This window comes from Microcebus murinus, chromosome 27 (assembly GCF_040939455.1).
Source record: "Microcebus murinus isolate Inina chromosome 27, M.murinus_Inina_mat1.0, whole genome shotgun sequence".
NCBI lineage: Eukaryota > Metazoa > Chordata > Mammalia > Primates > Cheirogaleidae > Microcebus > Microcebus murinus.
Genome location: NC_134130.1, coordinates 13550785 through 13570747, shown reverse-complemented (window position 1 = coordinate 13570747; position 19963 = coordinate 13550785). Strand labels below are relative to the sequence as shown.

General features: G+C 47.2%; 1 protein-coding gene across 1 annotated transcript; it reads right to left on the bottom strand.

Annotated features, from left to right (window-relative positions):
- Window positions 1-1325: 1325 nt before the first annotated feature.
- On the bottom strand, window positions 1326-3860 carry NEUROG2 (neurogenin 2). The gene is made up of 2 exons (XM_075998343.1): window positions 3572-3860; window positions 1326-3253 (listed from the first exon to the last, which is right to left on the bottom strand). The coding sequence occupies exon 2, from the start codon at window positions 3250-3252 to the stop codon at window positions 2422-2424; it is 831 nt and encodes a 276-aa protein (XP_075854458.1). The 5' UTR covers window position 3253; window positions 3572-3860; the 3' UTR covers window positions 1326-2421.
- Between the last annotated feature and the right edge of the window lie 16103 nt (window positions 3861-19963).

Sequence of the window (19963 nt, the reverse complement as noted above, 5' to 3'; positions counted from 1 at the left end):
CCAAGGAAGCACCATATAGCATCATCATCATCATCATCATCATCATCATCATATATCATCACCACCAGGAGAAGCATTGGTCAGCATCAGAACTCTAATGTTTTCAAAGTATCCTATTATAACGACTTTGCTGGCTTGGCTTTTAAAACACTAGAAACATACATGTGACTATGAGAGAACTATATCTTTTTCCCCATATCAGATAATCAAAGAGTAGATAAGAATAACACAATCTTTAAATTAGAAGGGATGTTTCAACAGGTCTCTCTTACATACAGCTATGAAAATGAAACAAAACCCCTGAGTTGGTTCTTCCTTTCATAAAAATGGAGTTATTAAAATATTAAACACTGCATATTTTCCATAGGCTAGAGTAGTTTCAGATAGACATATCCAGAGACATTGTTATTGCTTTATGCAGAAGAGTGGAGGCTTTAGCCCAGACCAGAGGCAGACATGACATTCATGGTGAGGAGGGTGCTGTGACACCTGTTCTTACATGGTCGTTTTTAGCTTGTATTGTTATAGACATCCTCTCCCAAGGGGATTATATCTAGAATGTGGTCAACCTTCACCTGATTATTTTTGACCCAAGGCCAATCAGAGGTCATTGATTTCTGCTTTGGAGGTTGAGGTGCAAGTTAAACCATTTTTGTTTCCTCTTTGAAGAAGTTTTGACCATGTAATTACTTTAACAAAGATTAGGAAGGAGAGCTATTTCTTTCAGATATTTTTTAAAGTCAAGCTCACTCTAAATCTCTCCTTTTTTTCTAGGAGTTTGCTTTTAAAACCAACTTGCTTGCTCAAATGACCAATACAACATCAGCTTCCAATAGTGAATTTATACATACTGTTAAGTCATAGACATTAAAGCTGGAAAGGGAGACGTTGGAGATCACTGTCCAACCCCCTCAGTTTACAGATGAGAACTCAAGCTGAAAGAAGTATAAGAACCAAATTTCTACACACTCCACCAAGAAATTTCAACTTCACTATTTTTAAAAATCAAGGATGTTTTCTGAACTTTGGTGCTTATTGTGACATTAGCATTTTAATTATTTTCTTTTTTTTCTCATGTGCTCAGAAATTGATTTCTTAAAAACAAAGTTTGTGTTTGTATTGAGAGTTACTTATTTCAGTGTTAATGTCTTAAATATAATTCAGCTTATTGTAATTTCTTAATGAAATCCTACACACAAATATTGCACCCCAAATACAAGTACTCTATTCAATTTGACATGGGAGGAATTTCAGAAAAACACAACTCATTTGCAACTCAAACACAAACTACATAATCAAGAAAAAGTTAGAATACAACACAAAACTTATGAAAATTAGATACTTTATTTATAGTTTAATCACAAGAACAGTTTTCTTGTTCTTCAAGATGTAAATACATACTAGAATAAACTCTGTGGAATATACAAAAAAATACATACTTTTCCCATGAAAAATTTGTTTATAATAAATAGAAGGGAACACGTGTGTGGCTGATCCCGATAATGCTCCGTGTCTGCTTAGGTTTTCAGACTGTTGATTTATTTTTAATCTCTTGAAAGAATGGGGGAGTTCCTTCTCCCCTAAAAGGTCGAGATAAATAATGCATGAAGCAATCCTCCCTCCTGATTTTTCCCTTTTCCTCCACATTTTTCCTTTTGATAGAGAGTTCAGCCTAAATTTCCACGCTTTCATTCAATCATTACAAAGCCTACAAATTATACAATGACTTCTAACCTGCCCCTCTAACAAAACAAGTTTTCCCCCCCTCTTATAAATCATAAGAGACAGATGGCAAAATGGGGAAGAAAAAGGAAAGAGAAGGACGGGACAATAGGCATTGTGACGAATCTGGGAAACAGAACAAAGTGCACATCAGAGAGGGAAAGTTTGGTTTGACAGGTGAAATTCCCACAGCCTGCAGACAGCAATGGGAAGAAAGCAGATGCCAGCCATTGCAAATCTGTGGATAATATTATTACCGGTAAAATCATTCAGATGCTAAGATACATTTCTTTCTACTCGACATTAACATCTCTATGTAGAAGCAAAGGTGAAAAGATCACAGGAACCAGTTGCATTCCCCCGGGAGATTCGCACGCCCTGCACCGAGCCCTCCGGCGTCGCGGAGAAAGGCGCGGAGCCCGGCCGCCCTGCAGACTCTTTAGATACGCCACTGTCTTCGCTTCCCAGCATCTTTTTAGGCCCAAGAAGCCCCCAAACGCCACCAGCTCCATCACACCTTCACTAAATCACAGCCGTCTGGATGGATACAGTCAAGGAAGGCGGCGAGCCGAGCGAGAGGTCGGACGGCTGCCCCTGCCCTGCGGAGCGCGGAGAGTGGGGGCGGTGGGGGGCGCAGGGCTCGGCCGGGACGGAGAGGGAAGCCACCGAGGCCTGGCGAGGGTCCCAGAGTCGCCGGCTCTAGACACAGTCCCTGGCCACGGGGAGGCGAGGCGCGTAGCGGTGCTTGTCGGCAGGTGGCGGCTGCCAGTAGTCCAGGTCCGAGCCGGCGGGGCTGGCGGGCGAGAAAGCGCAGCGGTAGGGGGAGGTGGAGCTGGAGCACGCGGACGAGGGCGGCGCGGGGCTGTCGGTGCAGCTCCACGTGGAGGCGGGCGACGGGCTGTCCCCGCCGCTGCTCAGGGCGGCGCCCGCGCCCCCCGGGCTCAGCAGCGCGGCGTCGGGGAAGAGCGCCCCCGGCAGGCCCGCGCCGCCGCCGCCGCCGCCGCAGTGGTCGGCCAGGCGCAGCGTCTCGGTGAGCGCCCAGATGTAGTTGTGGGCGAAGCGCAGCGTCTCGATCTTGGTGAGCTTGGCGTCCTCGGGGAAGGTGGGCAGCACCTCGCGCAGCGCGTCCAGCGCCGCGTTGAGGTTGTGCATGCGGTTGCGCTCGCGGTTGTTGGCCTTCAGCCTGCGCGTCTTCTTGATGCGCTGCACCGTCTCGGCCGTCTTGGCGCCGCGGGACGCCGCCCGCGCCCGCGCCGGGCGCCGCCGGCACTCGAGCGCCAGGCCCAGCAGGCGCGCCGGGCGGCAGCCCTCGGGCCCCGCCGCCGCCGCCGGGCCGCCCCGCGCGCCCGGCCCCGCCTCGGCCCCGCGCGCCCGCCGCGCCCCGCCCGGCGCGCCCGGCTCCTCCTCCTCGTCCTCGTCGCCGCTGGACGACAGCGGGGTCAGGGCCGCGGAGGCCGGGGAGGCCGCGCCCAGCAGCACCAGCATGTCCTCTTCCTCCTTCAGCTCCAAGGTCTCGGATTTGACGAACATCCTACGGATGGAGCGAGCGGGAAGAAAGGGGCGAGCGGGCGTAAATAGAGAAACAGAGGCACGTTCCCGCGTCACCGCCAGGAGTGGCGCGGAAGGCGCGGAGGGGAGACGTAGTTGGGACAGAAACCCGGCCAAGGGCGGGAGCGCCCCTCGCTGCTACCGAGCGCGGGTCAGGTGGGTCCGCACTCTGCGGGCTCCCCTCCCCGGGGACGGCCGTGACCTCGGCGACAGGCGCGGCGCGGAGCAGAGTCGCGCGGGCGGGGTCGGACCGGGGCGGGAGACGGCCCGCGAAAGGGGACGCCGTGGCGCGGGTACTTACTTGGTTGGCTCTAAATGTGCTTCGAGGGGAGCCCGGAGTCTCCGCGCCGCCAGGAGCGCGACTCTGTGTCCCTGCCCGAGCCGGCGCTGGGGTGGCGCGGCTCCGCGGGGGACCTGGCGACGCGCGCCTTTGCCAAGCCCCGGCGGCGGCCGCCCGCCCGGGTCTCGTGTGTGGTGGCGGCGTGCGTGTCTGTCTGTCAGTCAGTCCCGGCCGTGCGGCTCCGGCACGCGACTCCCAGGCACTCCAGTTAAAGCGAAGCTGCTTGTGGTTCAGTGGCTGCGTGTCTGGCACACGACCCTCCTTAAAACCCCTTATATACCACCAAGAAAACAATCGCATCTGCCCCCGGGCCCCACCTCACCCCTCCCGCCACCGCCGCCCCCTCCCCCCGCCTGGCCCCCTGCTCCCCCTTTTCTGTCCCCCGGCTTACTCTTTTCATTGCATTATCATCATTCATTTCTTTCTCTTTCTTCACCCCCGCCCCCTCCCCCGGCCCTGCCATCCATCCTCCCCCCCACCCTCCCTTCCCCCTTTTTATCTAATCAGCATAAAATGGTTCTAAAGCGCCTGTTGGGCTCGAGCTGCGGCCGGAGCTGCGGAGGCCGCGGCGGCCTCGGCGGCCCAAGCTGCGGCTGTTGTCGCCGCCGCTGTCCATTGTGATTGGTGGCTCGCGCTCGGCTGGAGCGTGCCGCTAATTTATTAATGAATGGAGGTCGCGAGGCGCAGCTGGCCAATCAGGGCGCCGCGGACTCCGGGAGGCCCGCGAGCCACGCGCACCGGAGCCCGCTCCCTTTCAGCCGCTCATTAGGGGCCCGGGCGCGGGGGGCGGCTGGGGGGACCCCGGGCTGCCGCCCCCGCCCCCGGCCCCGCGGCCCCGCGCCACCCCCCGCCCCCCGCCCCGGCGCGCGAGCTCGCCCCGCACCGCGCGGCCGCCCGGCCTCGGCTCCGGCTCCCGGGCGAGGGGAGCTCGGAATTAGTTAATGGGGGTCAGACTCCCGGGAAAGCGGCTGGCCCCGTGCGCTGCCCGGCGGCTCTTGGCAAAGCCTCTTGGGGACCGTTTCAAACAGTGACCGATCTGAAAACGCATGCACTGGGTTAGGGAAGGAAAGGGGTGTGGGTGGCGGGTGGTGGGCGCGTCGTGGGCCAGTGCGCTTGGCGTGCGGAGAAGCGGGTGTGGGCGGGGGAGGGAGAGGACACTGGGGACTCATGGAGTCTCCTGGACGCGGGGACTGGGCGGGGAGCGGTGACCGGCTTTTAGAGGGTGTGAGAATGGGAACTCTCACATGATCACTAGGTAGAGCTGAAAGAAACCGCTTCGTTCTGCCTGCGGTAAACTGAGGCTCTGGGCACTGACGGAGCGCTGCGGTGTCAGCCTCAGTTGACAGCCCGGCGGGACGCGACGGCCAGGTTCCTGCGCGGGTGGCAGCGCGCAGAGCCCGAGGGCGGCGGAGACGCGGCGCCTGCGAGCAAGGGGCTGCGCTGACATTTCCGCGACCTCTGCTCCGCGCTGGGGGGCGTTGTAGGGACATGGGGCCAGTCTTCCTTATTCTCCCGCTTTTCAATGAGAAAAAAGAGCTGAAGGGGGACTGGACTTCGGAGGAAACTTGTTCTGAATTGCTCATCGGGCCCCCTCCCTGTCCCCCACGCTCACGCCCACCCTCTTGTCGACCTGGGCATGGATCTGGACTCCAGGAGACTGGAGAGGCGTCCCTTGAGATCCCCATTTGCAAATAAAGTCAGGCGCAGTTGGAGTATTAGGAACCAAAGAGTAGCAAGGGGGGGGAGGTGACAAAGAGTAGCCAGAGAAAAGTATCTTCTTTTTAAAATTTATTTATTTATTTATTTTTTAGGCAGTCTTCCTTGGCATGCAAGAATGATAACTTCTGATCTTTGTCTCCCTTGGTTTAAAGGAATTGGAAGTTGTATTTCAGAGAAGGGGTGATGAAAGTGGCTGTTAGTGTTTTGGCATCGTTTTAATTTAATGTTTTCTGCAAGGAAGTGACAAGCAGAATTCAAGGGACAAAGTAAATGAAAATTAAAGTCCTTTAAAAGAGACTCTTGCCTGTTGCAGTTCTGCAACCTTCAGACTTCTCTTTGTCTTGACATTATTTGAAAACTATCATGATTTTCACTTTGCTCTTTCATATTTGTGTTTCCATTTACTTCCATTTTAAAACAAAGCCCCCGACTTTAAAAGCATCCTTTCCACCGTTTCCTCCTCAATCCTTTCAGAACAGCTTGATTTCATTTGTTAGAAGTGCAGAAATGAAAAAGAAAGAAGACATGGGAGGCACAGTCAGTCTCTCCTGCACACAGCAGCTGCCTCTGTTACATTTCTTTGGGTCTCTGTCTCTGTGGCATGAGCCTGCAGAAGCAGAACTTCATAAATGGCTTGATACAAGCAAAAGATAGGCCAGTAGTGTGCACACATGAACATTACTTTATAGGCAACAATCATGGAAAGCAAACAAGCCAATGCTCTGCTCATAGTCCCCCTAAAAGAAAACCCACCAGGGGTGTGGCCCTGTCCAGCCCAGCTGGGCAGAGATTGAAGAAACACGTGGGAATGGGTGTAGGATTTTTTGTTTGTAAATTTGAATGAAATAAAAAGTGAGAAAGCTAGGTTCTGAGGAAATGATAAAAGACTGTTAAAAATAAATACTGGACTGATGGGAGGAACCATGGCTTGTCAATCTTTAGATATCTATATCCCTCCATGTGAGTTGTTGCAAATAAAGACAAACCAATAGATTCATGTAATAGAAAACAAAGCAAGGTTTACTTTAGCATCAGTAGAAATACACCTCTTTGGACAGGTTGCTTTAAAATTTTGGTTTGGCTAGGAAGGAAGGGCTGGATTGATTTAATGATAAAACATATTTGGAAGAAGAACAGAATTGCAATCCGGTTAAGTAGAGGCTTATAGGGAAACTGGTGAGCCTTGTATTAATATAAAACCCCAAATAACAATGAGATCAAGCTGGGTCTAATGCTTAACTCTAATGAAACACAATGGATTTCTTAGTTGATTGTTAACAGCATTTGGGCATCTGACTGCCCAGTTGTTATAGTCTCCCAGGATTTTCTGTTTTTATGATTCACTGAAAGGGCACATGCCTTCCATTGACAAAATCCAAACCTTCTAAACTGTCTGTGAGTGAGAAGTTAATCATGAAAATTTAAATGTATCCTTTGCAGATGTTTGGTAATGGTAAAATAGTAAACTAAAGTAAGGTAAACTGCACATTTCCTATTCTGGAAGTTTTCTTCAAATGGAAAACTTCCAGCACTGTCAAGAAACACAGGGTTGTGTACATATTCAAATATTGATATAAATCAACCTCCAGTCCATTTAAATATAATGTATGATGGGGTTTATAGAATTTTATCTTTAAGATTAGGGCTTCTCTGGGTGTATGCAGTGGTGCATGTTAGATTACTGTGCAAAGTAAAGGTGTAAGGAAATCACTCTTTATTGATCTTGGAACTCTAAGAATTTTGGTTGTGTGTTTGGGCTGTTGTAGCTTTCAATAGCTGCCTTTCTCTTGATAATAGAGCATTTTTCTCACTATGAAAAATACCCTTAGGAAAAAGAAAAGGGCCCCAAGGGCAAGCTAACAGCGCTGGTGCAATCCACAGACCAGCTATTCGCACTCAGTTGCCTGGATGGCAGAATTCTATTTGTTTGGCATTTTGCTCAATTCTGCTGAAAAAAAGCAATTTCGATTTGTGCTCAGCTTTGGGAAGACGTCACTAATGCCAAATATCCCTAGCTGGGCTCTTCTGGCACTCTTTTAGCTTAAATAAATTCAAGAGGCACTTGTGTGGTCTGAAAGATTGTCCGGATGAAACGAGGCTGAAATGTCCTGCGAGGGGGAGGGGCGCGCGTGAATGGCGCCGGCGAGGCCGGTGACCGCAGGCCGCTGCTGTCCATCGCGTGAACTGTCCTGCAGGGTCAAACTGTTCATCTTCAGCCCCTCTTCCAGCGCGCGATCCTACTTTAAGAGAACAAAAGCTCAAAGCAGGCAGTGTTCAAGAAATGGGAGCACAGTGATTTAAACTCACCCCCAGCCTTAGAAAGAAAAGGGGCCGGGTGCGAGCGTGTAGCCGGAGAAGAGTGAGCTCGGGGGAGGGGGAGGGGGTGGAGATCTTTAGAAAGTCTTTGTTGCTTCTAAGAAGCTTGAACTTTGAGACCCAAAAGCCCTAAAGTTTACGGGAGGCGTCGCTGGGAGCCACAGGCCACATCATCCATACTTCGACCTCACAAGTGGCAGAAGAGGACAACGGTCCGAGCCAGACTCTTGCTGTTGCAGGTGACTGTCCCGGGGCGGAGGAGGGCGCCCTTCCTTGAGGGTACACGAGCAAAGGCTTGGCTGTCCAGGAAGCCCGGCCCGACTCACAGTCAAGCATCGGCCGCAAGGAGAGGGTGTTGCTTATGCTCTGCTAAAAGATCAGGGTGAAAGCCTGCCAAGGGGGGCTCTGTACCCTAACTCCTAATCTTCCCAGTGACCTCTCTGACGGACGCAAAGATGGTGAGAAAAAGCAAATCCTGGACATCTTTCACTCTCCCCGCCCCCCAGTCTCTGGTTCTTGGCCACAGTCTAGAAACGCGGATTCCAGGCAGGGGGGCTGGAGCAGGGCCGGTTAGCTTTCTGGGCAGAGGACCCCTCGCAGTGCTGGGGTTCCTTGCTGGTGGTGCTGGTGAGCGAGTGTGAGTTCAGAATTTTTGACGGTCTCCTTCCCGGAGCCAGGGAAGCCTCATGCCCCGCCTTCGTCCTGGTCCCCAGCCACCGCCCCCACGTGGCCTTCTCAGGCTCACCCTCGTTTTCCCCTCGGATCCCGTCCGGAGAGGATTCGGCTTCAACCGAGTCCTGGAGAGGTCCGGCTGGGTCCCTGAGCTGTCGCCTCGCTGCGCCAGCCCTCTCCCCTGCAGCGCATTCGCCAGGGGAGACAGAAGGCAGGGACGATCGTCCCCCAGGCCCGTCCCCGTTCCGAGAGCCTGGGCTCCAGCCCGCACCCACCCCGCAGGTGCCTGGAGGCCCAGCCCACCCTCGCCCCCTCCGCGCGCCCAGCGGACTTCTCCTCGCCCTTTATGCGACTCGCTGCCCAAGCGTCCGTCGCCTTTCCCACGAAGGAGAGAAATCACTGTAGGAGATTTCGCCAATCCCCGCCAGCTTTCTGATTGTTTGCCTCAGGTAAGGGGAAAAGAACAGCCGGCGCGTGAATGGAGAGCTGGGGGCCCACTGGGGCGAGAGCCTCCCTCCCCCCAACCCTCCGTGCCTGCAAAAAGGGACATTGGCTATCCAGGGGAAAGTGCAAGAAAGAGAGCACTAATCGCTGAACCAGGAGACAAACACGATTACCAGCTCCGAGCCTTGAGTCAGAAAGTCTCATAGACTTTAAGATGTTAATCCCCGGCATAATCCTTCCTTTGGCGTGTAGGAATAGTGCAGCCACAAGAGTTGTTTTGTTATTTATATTGGCGTTTAATAAAACTCAGCCAGTGGTGAATGGGCTGCCCACTCTCCAATGGTAATTAATTCCCTATTTCAGTGACCCAATTGTGCGGGGACAGAGCGGTGGGCCCGTCCCGGCGCCCCATCCCCCTTTGTGCCGATACACTGCCCGCGTGCTTCGACAGCTATGGAAACTCATTCTTTTGATGTCATTCAAGGAGTTTTCCTTGGGCATCTTCTAAACTTCAAGGACCCTTTTCTTTCTCCGTTTCATGAAAAGCAGTGCGAGCTTGACCACCTCTGTAGAATTTAATGATTTGGTGAAAGGGCCCTTTGGGATTTGTGTAAGGAGTTAGACAGAAAGGAAATTTGGCAGCCTGCTCCCTCGCAGGGACAGTCCCGAACCTGGAAAACACAAAACTTATTCAGAGAAACGGATAAAGATCTTGAAAGCTGATTTTCCCTCTCCTCTCCCTACTAAGGAAGAGAAAAAAAACAAAACCGCAAAACACAAAACCCACAATTCTCTTCTGGAAATAAATACATTTTTTGTTGTTGATATGAATCAAAAGGGTGAGGTTGAGGCAAATAAGTTCGAATCTTTAGCAAGGAAGCTTTCTTAATCCGTACCTGTTGGCAATAGGACATCAGTTCATTAATTGGTTCAGTGAATCACCCCTCCTTCCTGCATGCGAAATATACTTAATGAGCAATGAATGTGTGTCGAGCCCTGTCCCAGCCCCGGGGAACACTGCGCTGCGCGAGATAAACACAATTTCTCCCCACGCCCAGCTCACATTCAAATCGGTAGGCCAAAATCAAAAAGTTGCACGCGTCATAAACTATGTAGACTACAAAACCGGAATGCAACAGACAGTGTCAGGAAAGGGCGAGGACATGGTTTATTTTTTAGGGATCCAGAACCCAAAACATTGAGGGTCGACCCTCAGAGCCGATTGATTCATCCTTTTCATTCCCTCCCCACGGTGTCCCGAGCGCCCACTGTGTGCCGGGCGCCGCGCGGCGCGCCGAGCAGGCCCAGGGCGCGAGGCAGGCAGCTGGGCCCGCGCGGTCGCCAGTCACAATACTGTGCGAACGCGACCGGCGCTGCCGCCGGGTCTCCAGGCCGGGAGGGGGCGGCCGCGGCGCGCCCGGGCAGCGCTCCCCGAACAAGTAGCTCTTCTATGTCTTTATACGCACTTCCAAAAAAACTTCGCAAGTCACAGAAACAATTCAGAATTCAACTAGGAAAATACAGAGTGAACCATATGGCCTGGGTGGCTCGAGTCGGCTGCATTTTCCTGCAGACAAAGAAGGGATTGAGAGTTGAAGGAAAGGAGAAAAAAAAACCAACTTTCCGGCTGATGAAGCTGTTGTCTGGAGGCAATGATCCCAAATCTGAAGGCTTTATTCCGGCTGCGGCGGAGACGTGATATGTCATATGATTAGCATCTTTCATATTTACCAGAGGGGTTCGGGCTGCCAGTCTGCAGAGAAAGGCGACAGAAAGAAGGGGGCATATGCTGAAATGGATTTAGCATTTGAAAGAGAGAAAGGGGATCGGATAAATACACTTAAACGAGGATTTAGTTTTACTCCTGTTGAGTTCTAATGGATTGTTGATTGAGATTTTAGGGGCCTGGAACCGAGGTGTCAGCAGTAATTTAAAGGAGGTATTCAGTCCCCCGCGCCTCTTTTCTCCACCTCCCCCCCCCCCGCCTCCCCACCCCCGCCTCATTTGCGCCTTCGAGCAGCCCGGGGGCGGAGAGGACTTTGAAAACGGGACACAAAACGGGGTCTGACGCGAGGCCGGCGTCCCAGGGAGCCGAGCGCCGGCGGGCTCGCGGGAGGCGCCCCCTGCCGCCGCGGGGTCGCGCGCCGTCCCCGCCACACCTGAGCCCGCGAGCGCGGCAGGCGGCGCCCCCTGGCGGGCCCGGCGCGGGGCCACGGCGGGGCCCGGGGCCTCGGGGCAGCTCCTGGGCCGCCGGTGGCAGACGCGACAGTGGGCTCGGCGTCGCTCGCGGGCCCGCGGGGCCGCCCTGTGGGAACCTTCGCCTGCAGCTGCGGTGACGAACGCGGGCCCAGCTGCTGCCTCACCTGCACTTCCAGAGCGTCGGCGGCGCGAGCCCAGCGCAAAATAGACGCGCCCACACCTCCACGGTGGCGCTGGTGGCAGCCAAGGTCGAGAACTATCCGGTCTAGGCTCCAAGACTTTCCTCGTGAGGGTTTAGCAGCTCAGCGACCAGTGACGCCGAGACCCAGTAAATGGACTGGGAAAGAGCTGGGCTCCAAAAGGCGCCAGACGCACTGCTCGGGTGTATACCGTATCTGCGCTATTGTATAACGAGTGAACAGACACGCGTTTTCCTCACACACCCACAGCCCCTTTCCAGATTCATTCTCCAGACTCCCTGTAGTTCCCTGGTATGGTTTTATTCTCTTCAGAATGGGTATTGGATGTTCATTTTTAGCCAGATGTCGGGTGTGTAAAATGCTGAGGGTGGGGCCCGTGAGGCACTTGGCGTGGTGGGCCTCAGGCCTCACCCCCGGGTCCAGACACCCGAATTCCTTTCTCCACTCCCCGTTTTCATCTCTTTCCTCCCTCAATTTACTTGTCCTTGACTTCGTCAAAGTATCGTGCTTTCCCAACAGCCAAAGGGAACTTAAGACTTCACATTTTAGCACTCTACCTGTGAATCCAAAGGATGAATTTGTTCCCACATTTGTCAACAGTAGAAACTGACTAATAATAAATGATACAACAATTTACTACAATATTTTTGCAGTAAATGTATTTTAGCATAAGTGCTACAATAGCAAAATATCGTGCAGACTTTAAAATCATATTTTTGATGGATATTTAATTTTTAAAACTTTCATAATGCTTCTTATGACCCCAATTTATAGAAGAAACTTATATCTGAATGGTTAGATATACATATAAGCACATACATCCTGGAGAGAAAAAAATATTCATAATGGTTATCCTTTTGCCATTGGGCGGTGATAATTTAAATATTCATCTTTGTGTTTTCTAAGTAAATATTGGAACACTATAATCAGAAATTGTTCTCTTTAATAATTCTGGCCTTTTGGAGAGTGCCTTTTCTTTTTATTCTATCAAAGACTGGAAAGAAATTTCAGATCAGAGATATCTGAAGTGAGGTGAGATATATCATAGAACTCATCCACAGTTAAAATTAAAGCCCCAGGAATTGGACTGTTTGCATTGACATGGGATACTATAATTTTACAGCAAACTTTTAAAACTTCATCTTGAACTATCAATGTAAACAGAGTTGTAGAGGACAGAAACATACAGTGTAATTTAAGTATTTTTGTTAGGTCAAAATATTCCTGGGATCTGAAGCTAAGAATATAAAATTTAAAAATAAATATTCCTGGGCTGGACAGAGAAATGAAAGCTCCTCAATGCTATTATTTTCTGTGTTCTGGGTGGATCATTTTCTAATTTTCATCATAGGGTTTTGCTAGATTTCTAAAGAAAGAGTTTTTGGTTTTTACCAATGTATCAAAGTAATACATTCTCTTATTAATAACACTTGTTAGCAGGAAATCCTTTGTGTCTAATCTTTCTTCCATTTGTTTCTTCTTGACCTGTCCTTAGTAGTGATTAAAAACTTTCCTCCTTTTTCATTCTGTGCTCAAAACTATGGCATTTATAGCTGCTATTTTAGAAATAATCAGGATGCAGAAAATGTTTAATTCTGGGTTTTGCTTTCCTGTGCTTTTAGGGCTTGGGCTTTCTCTGTTACAGAAGCCACCTTTATCCTGAAGGAGTCTACTGTGGGTTTCTGTTTAACTGCATTTTTATAGCACCGATCAGCACACTGAAACTATGTTGTATTATTGTCAGTGCATGAGACAGCAGGACTGAGAATAAGAGAAAGGAAAGGATTTGCAAGAGGATAATGGCATTCTTCTCAGCAAATTCTCTTTTTCTCCAGGGTTTTTATTTTTGAGGATTTGAGGGTTCATTTTCCCTTGAAGAAAAAAAAAAGAATAATTTCACAATACAATATTGTGCAGAAAAATCAAGAGATGTTTTTATAAGTTTTTTTGTGACCAAAGTCTGCTAAGAAATTCTGAGGGAAAAATAAAGGAAAAACAAAATAGGCTAGAAATTAAAAAAAAAAATCTTTGTAATTAGTTCTCTTTAAAGTTCTTCTTTTGGATTTTTTGAGTGGGGCTATATTTTCCTAACTGGGCCCTGACTGATAGGTTTGATTTTTAAATAGGCAGTTTTTCCTGATCCTGATTTAAATTGTTTACTGACGTTCATCCTTAATAGTATTCATTAAATGAACTAGAAGAGTCATCTGTGGTGTGTGAATGAATGCAATGGTGAGATATTTCTCATTCAGGACTGTACTTCTTAGATCATTCACCATTCCCAAAAGACATTCACACATCATCATGTGGAACAGTAGGGCTCCTAGCCCAGTTCTTTCCACGGGTATATTTCTTGAGAGGCAATAGGAGAACTTCAAGCCTCCAGAGAAAGCATTCCCATGTATAGACCTATGGGAGTCCCAGTGAAACAACTCTCTCCCCACTCGGTGACCTGAAAGTGAAGCTCATTCGTTGACCATTCTCCCCAGCAACACACTCACCCCTGTACAAGAACTTCCAGTCGACTTTTTAGTATTTTCTTCCTGAATATAAATGTAAGGTCAAGAATCATTAGTCATATCAAGAACATCTTCAGCATGAAAGATAGAGATGAAAATAAGTTGAAAAAGAAATCTGGAGTGAACAGAAATACTGTAAGGAAAGGAAGATTTTTCAAAACTAATATTTCCAAAAAGAGGAGAGAAAGTATTACACCCATAAAACAAGAATAGAATACTACATAAAAGGGAATGATCAGAGAACAAGAAAGAGTTCTTAGAGACTAAAATTATGATCATCATATTATATATAGTATATATAATATACTGGCATTATATATAGTATAACTTTAATCTAGGACTTTAAAGATAAAATTAAAGAAATCTTTTAGAGAGTGTAGGAAAAAAAAAGTCAAAGATATAGACAATAGTAAGGCTAACTTATAGAATCAGTCCAGTCTATCATTTGGGCAGAGGGAGTAGCAGAGAGAACAGAAAGAGAATGGATGAAATTATCTCAGAAGTGAAGAACAGGTGAATAGATTTACAACAACTGTTGTGTTTTCATGCAATAAAATATTATTCAGCATTAAAAGGAATGAACTGTTGAAATACACAATTACATGGATACACCTCAAAAAACATACTAATTAAGGCCGGGCGTGGTGGCTCACGCTTGTAATCCTAGCACTCTGGGAGGCCGAGGTGGGCGGATTGCTCAAGGTCAGGAGTTCAAAACCAGCCTGAGCGAGACCCCGTCTCTACTATAAAAATAGAAAGAAATTAATTGGCCAACTAATACATATATATAAATTAGCCAGGCATGGTGGCTTGTGCCTGTAGCCCCAGCGACTCGGGAGGCTGAGGCAGTAGGATTGCTTGAGCCCAGGAGTTTGAGGTTGCTGTGAGCTATGCTGACGCCATGAAACTCACTCTAGCCTAGGCAAGAAAGCGAGACTCTGTCGCAAAAAAAAAAACAAAAAAACATACTAATTAAAAAGATGCAAAAGGTATGCTATGATTTCATTTATATTAAGTTTTAAGTCAGGCAAAACTAGTTGATGATGAGAGTGGATTAGTGGTTACCTTGGGTGGAGGAGAGATTGACTCCGAAGGTGGACATAAGGGAACTTTTGGGGAATGATGGAAATTTTCCATATCTTGATTGTGGTGGTGGTTACACAGATATATATACATTTGTCAAAATTTATCAAAATGGGCACTTAAATTGGTCCTATTTATTGTATGTGCCTCAGTGAAAGTAGTTTTAAAGAAACAAAAATTTCTTAGGATAAATGATTTTGAACTTAATGGTAGACCAAGGATCACAAGTTGAGAAACAGTATTACAGGTGATGAGATGCCATTGAAAAATTCTAATGTGATCATATTTGCATGTTAGAAAAATCATTCTGGTGGGAAGAGTGACTGGAGAGAATGAGTTGAAGAGCTTATTAGGGACATATAACTTCTGGGCATATGGGACGTGTGAGATCAGTTATCATAAATGTGTTGTGGCACCCATCTGCACATTAGTGTAATTTCCTCTAGAACATCCAGCAGCCCAAGTATAAGAAAGTAGAAAAGGATGTTTGGACTCATCCATGGTTACAGTTTTTTCAGCTGGGGAAAAAATAAAATCAAAACCTGCAGCCAAGCAGCAATGTGGCACGGTGGTTGAGGGGACCTAAACAGGACGATGTCTGGGCAGAAGGGAAAATATAGGGAAGCTGACAGATCGTAGGGACAGCAAGGAGTCAGGAGATGAGAGACCATGGAGGTGGCAGAAAGTGTGTGCAGGAGAAGGGAGGGGGACGCTGCAGTCAGTGGCATGTTGGAGTGATATAGAGTGATAGAAAATCTCACAAGATTTTTTTTTAAGTATAAACAATATGGAATGAGCTCAAAGATATATTGTTTAGTGAAAAAGGCAGGCCGGGCGCTGTGGCTCACGCCTGTAATCCTAGCTCTTGGGAGGCCGAGGCGGGCGGATTGCTCAAGGTCAGGAGTTCAAAACCAGCCTGAGCAAGAGCGAGACCCCGTCTCTACTATAAATAGAAAGAAATTAATTGGCCAACTGATATATATAAAAAAAAATTAGCCGGGCATGGTGGCGCATGCCTGTAGTCCCAGCTACTAGGGAGGCTGAGGCAGAAGGATCACTCGAGCCCAGGAGTTTGAGGTTGCTGTGAGCTAGGCTGACACCACGGCACTCACTCTAGCCTGGGCAACAAAGTGAGACTCTGTCTCAAAAAAAAAAAAAAAAAAAAAAGGCAAAGTACACAAAATTGTTACCTAGTAGGCTGCTGTGTAAAAGGGAGAGGCCATTTATATGCATCGGCCTGTGTGTTAGTAAGATACTTCTGCAAGGAAATATAAGAACCATATAATATTGGTTGACTTTGAAGTTGAAAACTGGGCAGCTGGGGGCCGGAGGAGGGAGAGGTACTTTTCACCATATTCCCTTTTTTTTGTTCCTCTTGAATATTGATCTATGCGAATGGCATTGCTTCTTCAAAAATATACAAGCAGAAGTAAACAAAACATAAGGGAAAAGAAATGGGTGTGATAAAATGAATAAAAACAGAATACAGAATGAGGTACTCACACTTCAAGTGTATGAACTAGGCATATATATGAGCAAATACTAGATGGTAAGAGAGATAAGCTCAGTTTGATTTGTTTTAAAATATATAAAGGAGGCTGGGTGTGGTGGCTCACACCTGTAATTCTAGCACTCTGGGAGGCCGAGGCGTGCAGATTGCTCAAGGTCAGGAGTTCGAGACCAGCTTGAGCAAGAGCGAGACCACCGTCTCTACTATAAATAGAAAGAAATTAATTGGCCAACTAATATATATAGAAAAAATTAACCAGGCATGGTGGTGCATGCCTGTAGTCCCAGCTACTCGGGAGGCTGAGATAGCAGGATTGCTTGAGCCCAGGAGTTTGAGGTGTCTGTGAGCTAAGCTGACACCACAGCACTCACTCTAGCCTGGGCAACAAAGCGAGACTCTGTCTCAAAAATAAATAAATAAATAAATAATATATATAGGGGGGGAGAATTGTTAAAAACTATCCAATATTTTTAAAAAAGAAAACAGACCACCTGGATGTTCTAGATATTTTTGTCATTCAATGGTTAAACACTGAATACCAGTTGCACTGCTAATGATCCCAAATTATAGATGCAAAGTGTGACTCTGAAGAGCCACTGGCACTAAAGTTACATATGTGGTTTCTTTACCAGTATGTCATCTGTTTTGTCCTTGGTCCCTTATATTCAGTGCAGCATCCACGGCACATAAAAGTGAGTCTCACCGGGCGCCGTGGCTCACGCCTGTAATCCTAGCACTCTGGGAGGCCCAGGAGGGCGGATTGCTCAAGGTCAGGAGTTCAAAGCCAGCCGGAGCAAGAGTGAGACCCCGTCTCTACTATAAATAGAAAGAAATTAATTGGCCAACTAATATATATAGAAAAAATTAGCTGGACATGGTGGCGCATGCCTGTAGTCCCAGCTACTCGGGAGGCTGATGCAGCAGGATTGCTTGAGCCCAGGAGTTTGAGGTTGCTGTGAGCTAGGCTGACATCACGGCACTCACTCTAGCCTGGGCAACAAAGTGAGACTCTGTCTCAAAAAAAAAAAAAAAAGTGAGTCTCATGCAACCACGTCTAGACTCAGCAAATTGCTTTGGACTGCCCACTGCTCATTGCCTGCTGCCTTATGCCCTGATCCTGTACGTATGTGATGTCACCATGCTGCTCAGGAAGGTTGTCATTATCCATTCAAGACATTTGGGTAGGGCCTGGGACTCCTGAAAGGAATCACAGGCAAGCGGGAGAGGCTGTCCAGTTACACACACAGCTGTGCCGAAAGACATAGGATCCTCTTGCACCTCAGAATTTGCCTACTATGTGTCTTCCCCATCAGTTACTCCCTTCCATGCATGTCTATTCTCCTTCTACCTCTCAATGCCTTCCCTAGTCTTCAACGATCTAGCCTCTACTTCACACCTGGTAGCTGACACTGACTCGAAAGGATGAGGAGACAGAGCATCATGGCCATGTTAGTTCTTGGTGTATTTACAAGTACCCATTCTGAAAGAATAGGCAAAGGACCTCAATTTTCTTCCTTCATGCATGCCCCCAAGTTTCTCCATCAGACAGAGCTCCACCTTGCCCCACACGGGGGTGGGGTGGCACTAACCAGCCCTGCACGCCATGCCTGGCCTGACACATGAAACAAGCTTTTGTTACATGCCTGTTACAGAAGATTGCACCAGTGCACACAGGGCCAGACAATGAATACACTGGCTTTAATTGCAACAAAGAAAGACAGTTCTATACCAAAAAGCCACAAATCCATCACAATTCAGCCCCAAAAATGTACTGTTTCTGTCTTAAAAGAGGCTGAGTACCATGGGTACCCTAAAACTTTCACTTTGGAAGTTTTCTCTACTAAAGTTTTCTTTAGCCTGCAAGTTGACTGCTTCTTGATTTTTCAACACGTTCACACATACACACGTCCTCAATTACTCTATTATCAAGACTAAATATGCCCGATTAGAAAGTACAATAGTAAGGATAAGCAATAATTTAGAGACTAACAGAGTTCTTACAAAAAATTAAATAAGTAGTGTTTCAGGATGAGAGGAAGTCAGAGGCTTGCAAAGCTGTTTGGTTTGTATTCTTTTTCCTTTATAATCAAGTCAAGCTAATATAAACCAAAAACACAACTTGAACTAAACACACATTTTCACTCATGGTTAATTACAAAACAGGCATTTCAAATCAGTGTTGATCTAATGTTTTTAGAATAATTATTTAATTTTCAAGGTCCAATATCTGTCGAGTAAATCACCAATTTCCAGTTCATTCTTATTTAATATAAAAAATCTAATTAGTATAAAGCTATTTCACAGCTGCCTTTAAATTAAACCATAGTCAAGAGCATGGAGCATTTGGGGTTTGCTTTGAAAGCATCTCTAAATCAAATGTTTTTTTTGTTCAAATATGAAAGAACAATACCAAAAATTATGTTTTATTTTGAAGTTTTAAGCTGAGCTTCATAACTTGAGATTTTAACTTGTAATTTTTCACAAGTAATTCAAATTTGGAAATGTATATTTTTTAAGGACAGAGGTTGGCTGCAGAGAAGAATATATATTTTGTGTTTTTGTTTTTTTTTTAAGACAGCCTCATTCCATTGCCCAGGCTGGGTGTGCGGTGGAGTGATCATAGCTCACTGCAACCTCAAACTCCTGGGCTCAAGGAATCCTCCTGCCTCAGCCTCCCGAGTAGCTTGGACTACAGGTGTGCACCACCTTGCCCAGCTAATTTTTCTATGTTTTGTAGAGACAGGGTCTCACTCTTGCTCAGACTGGTCTTGAACTCCTGACCTCAAGTGGTCCTCCTGCCTCGGCCTCCCAAAGAACTAGGATTACAGGCATGAGCCACCACGACTGGCCCCCATTTTTGATAATTATAACAATTTTAAGAATCACCATCTCATACTGATTTTGTTAATAATTGGGGTTTTTTCTTGCATTAAGTAGCAAACTAGATCTTCTAGTAACAAATGTAAACCTTCAAAAACCTTCAAAAAGAAGGCAACAAACCCATTTCTGCAGTAAAAATTATTTTTACCAGGAGAGGTGGGGAACCTGCAGTCTCAGGGCTACATGTGGCCCTCCAGCCCCTCAACCAAATCCAAACTTCACAGAACAAATCCTAAAGTCCACACTGAAAGATCCAGAAGGCCGCATGTGGTCCCAATAATAATTTATTGTTCAACAAATAAGCTGTTAATAAATTGTCACATACTAAATTGACCGAGGTAAATGATCTGGACATAAGTCTGGCTGAATAAAAGAGGATGGTAAGATTTTTGGTTTCAGTGTCTTTTACTGAAAGATACTGTGCAGATAAAGTGACTTACTGTGCAGACGAAGAGGTACAGCCTAGTCTCTGAGTTGGGTCAACCTGGGTTCCAGCCTTGCCTCATACTAGTTATGGTAGATTAGGTGATCACTTCACTTTCTCTGATCTTTGGCTTAATTGTTTATAGGATGGGGAAAATACCTGTTCCCCCACTGGGTCAATGTGATGTTTATGAAAGAATTTTGAAAAAAAAACCCAATACACAAACTATATAAATGATGAGTGGATTAAAGACTAGAAATTTCATTCTATTTTAACATGTGCTGCATAAACTAATAGACTCATTCTATGAATAAAAACCTTGAGAACATCATTATATAATCTTATCATTTATTGAACACAAGTTGGGAGACATTGTTTTAAGATTAT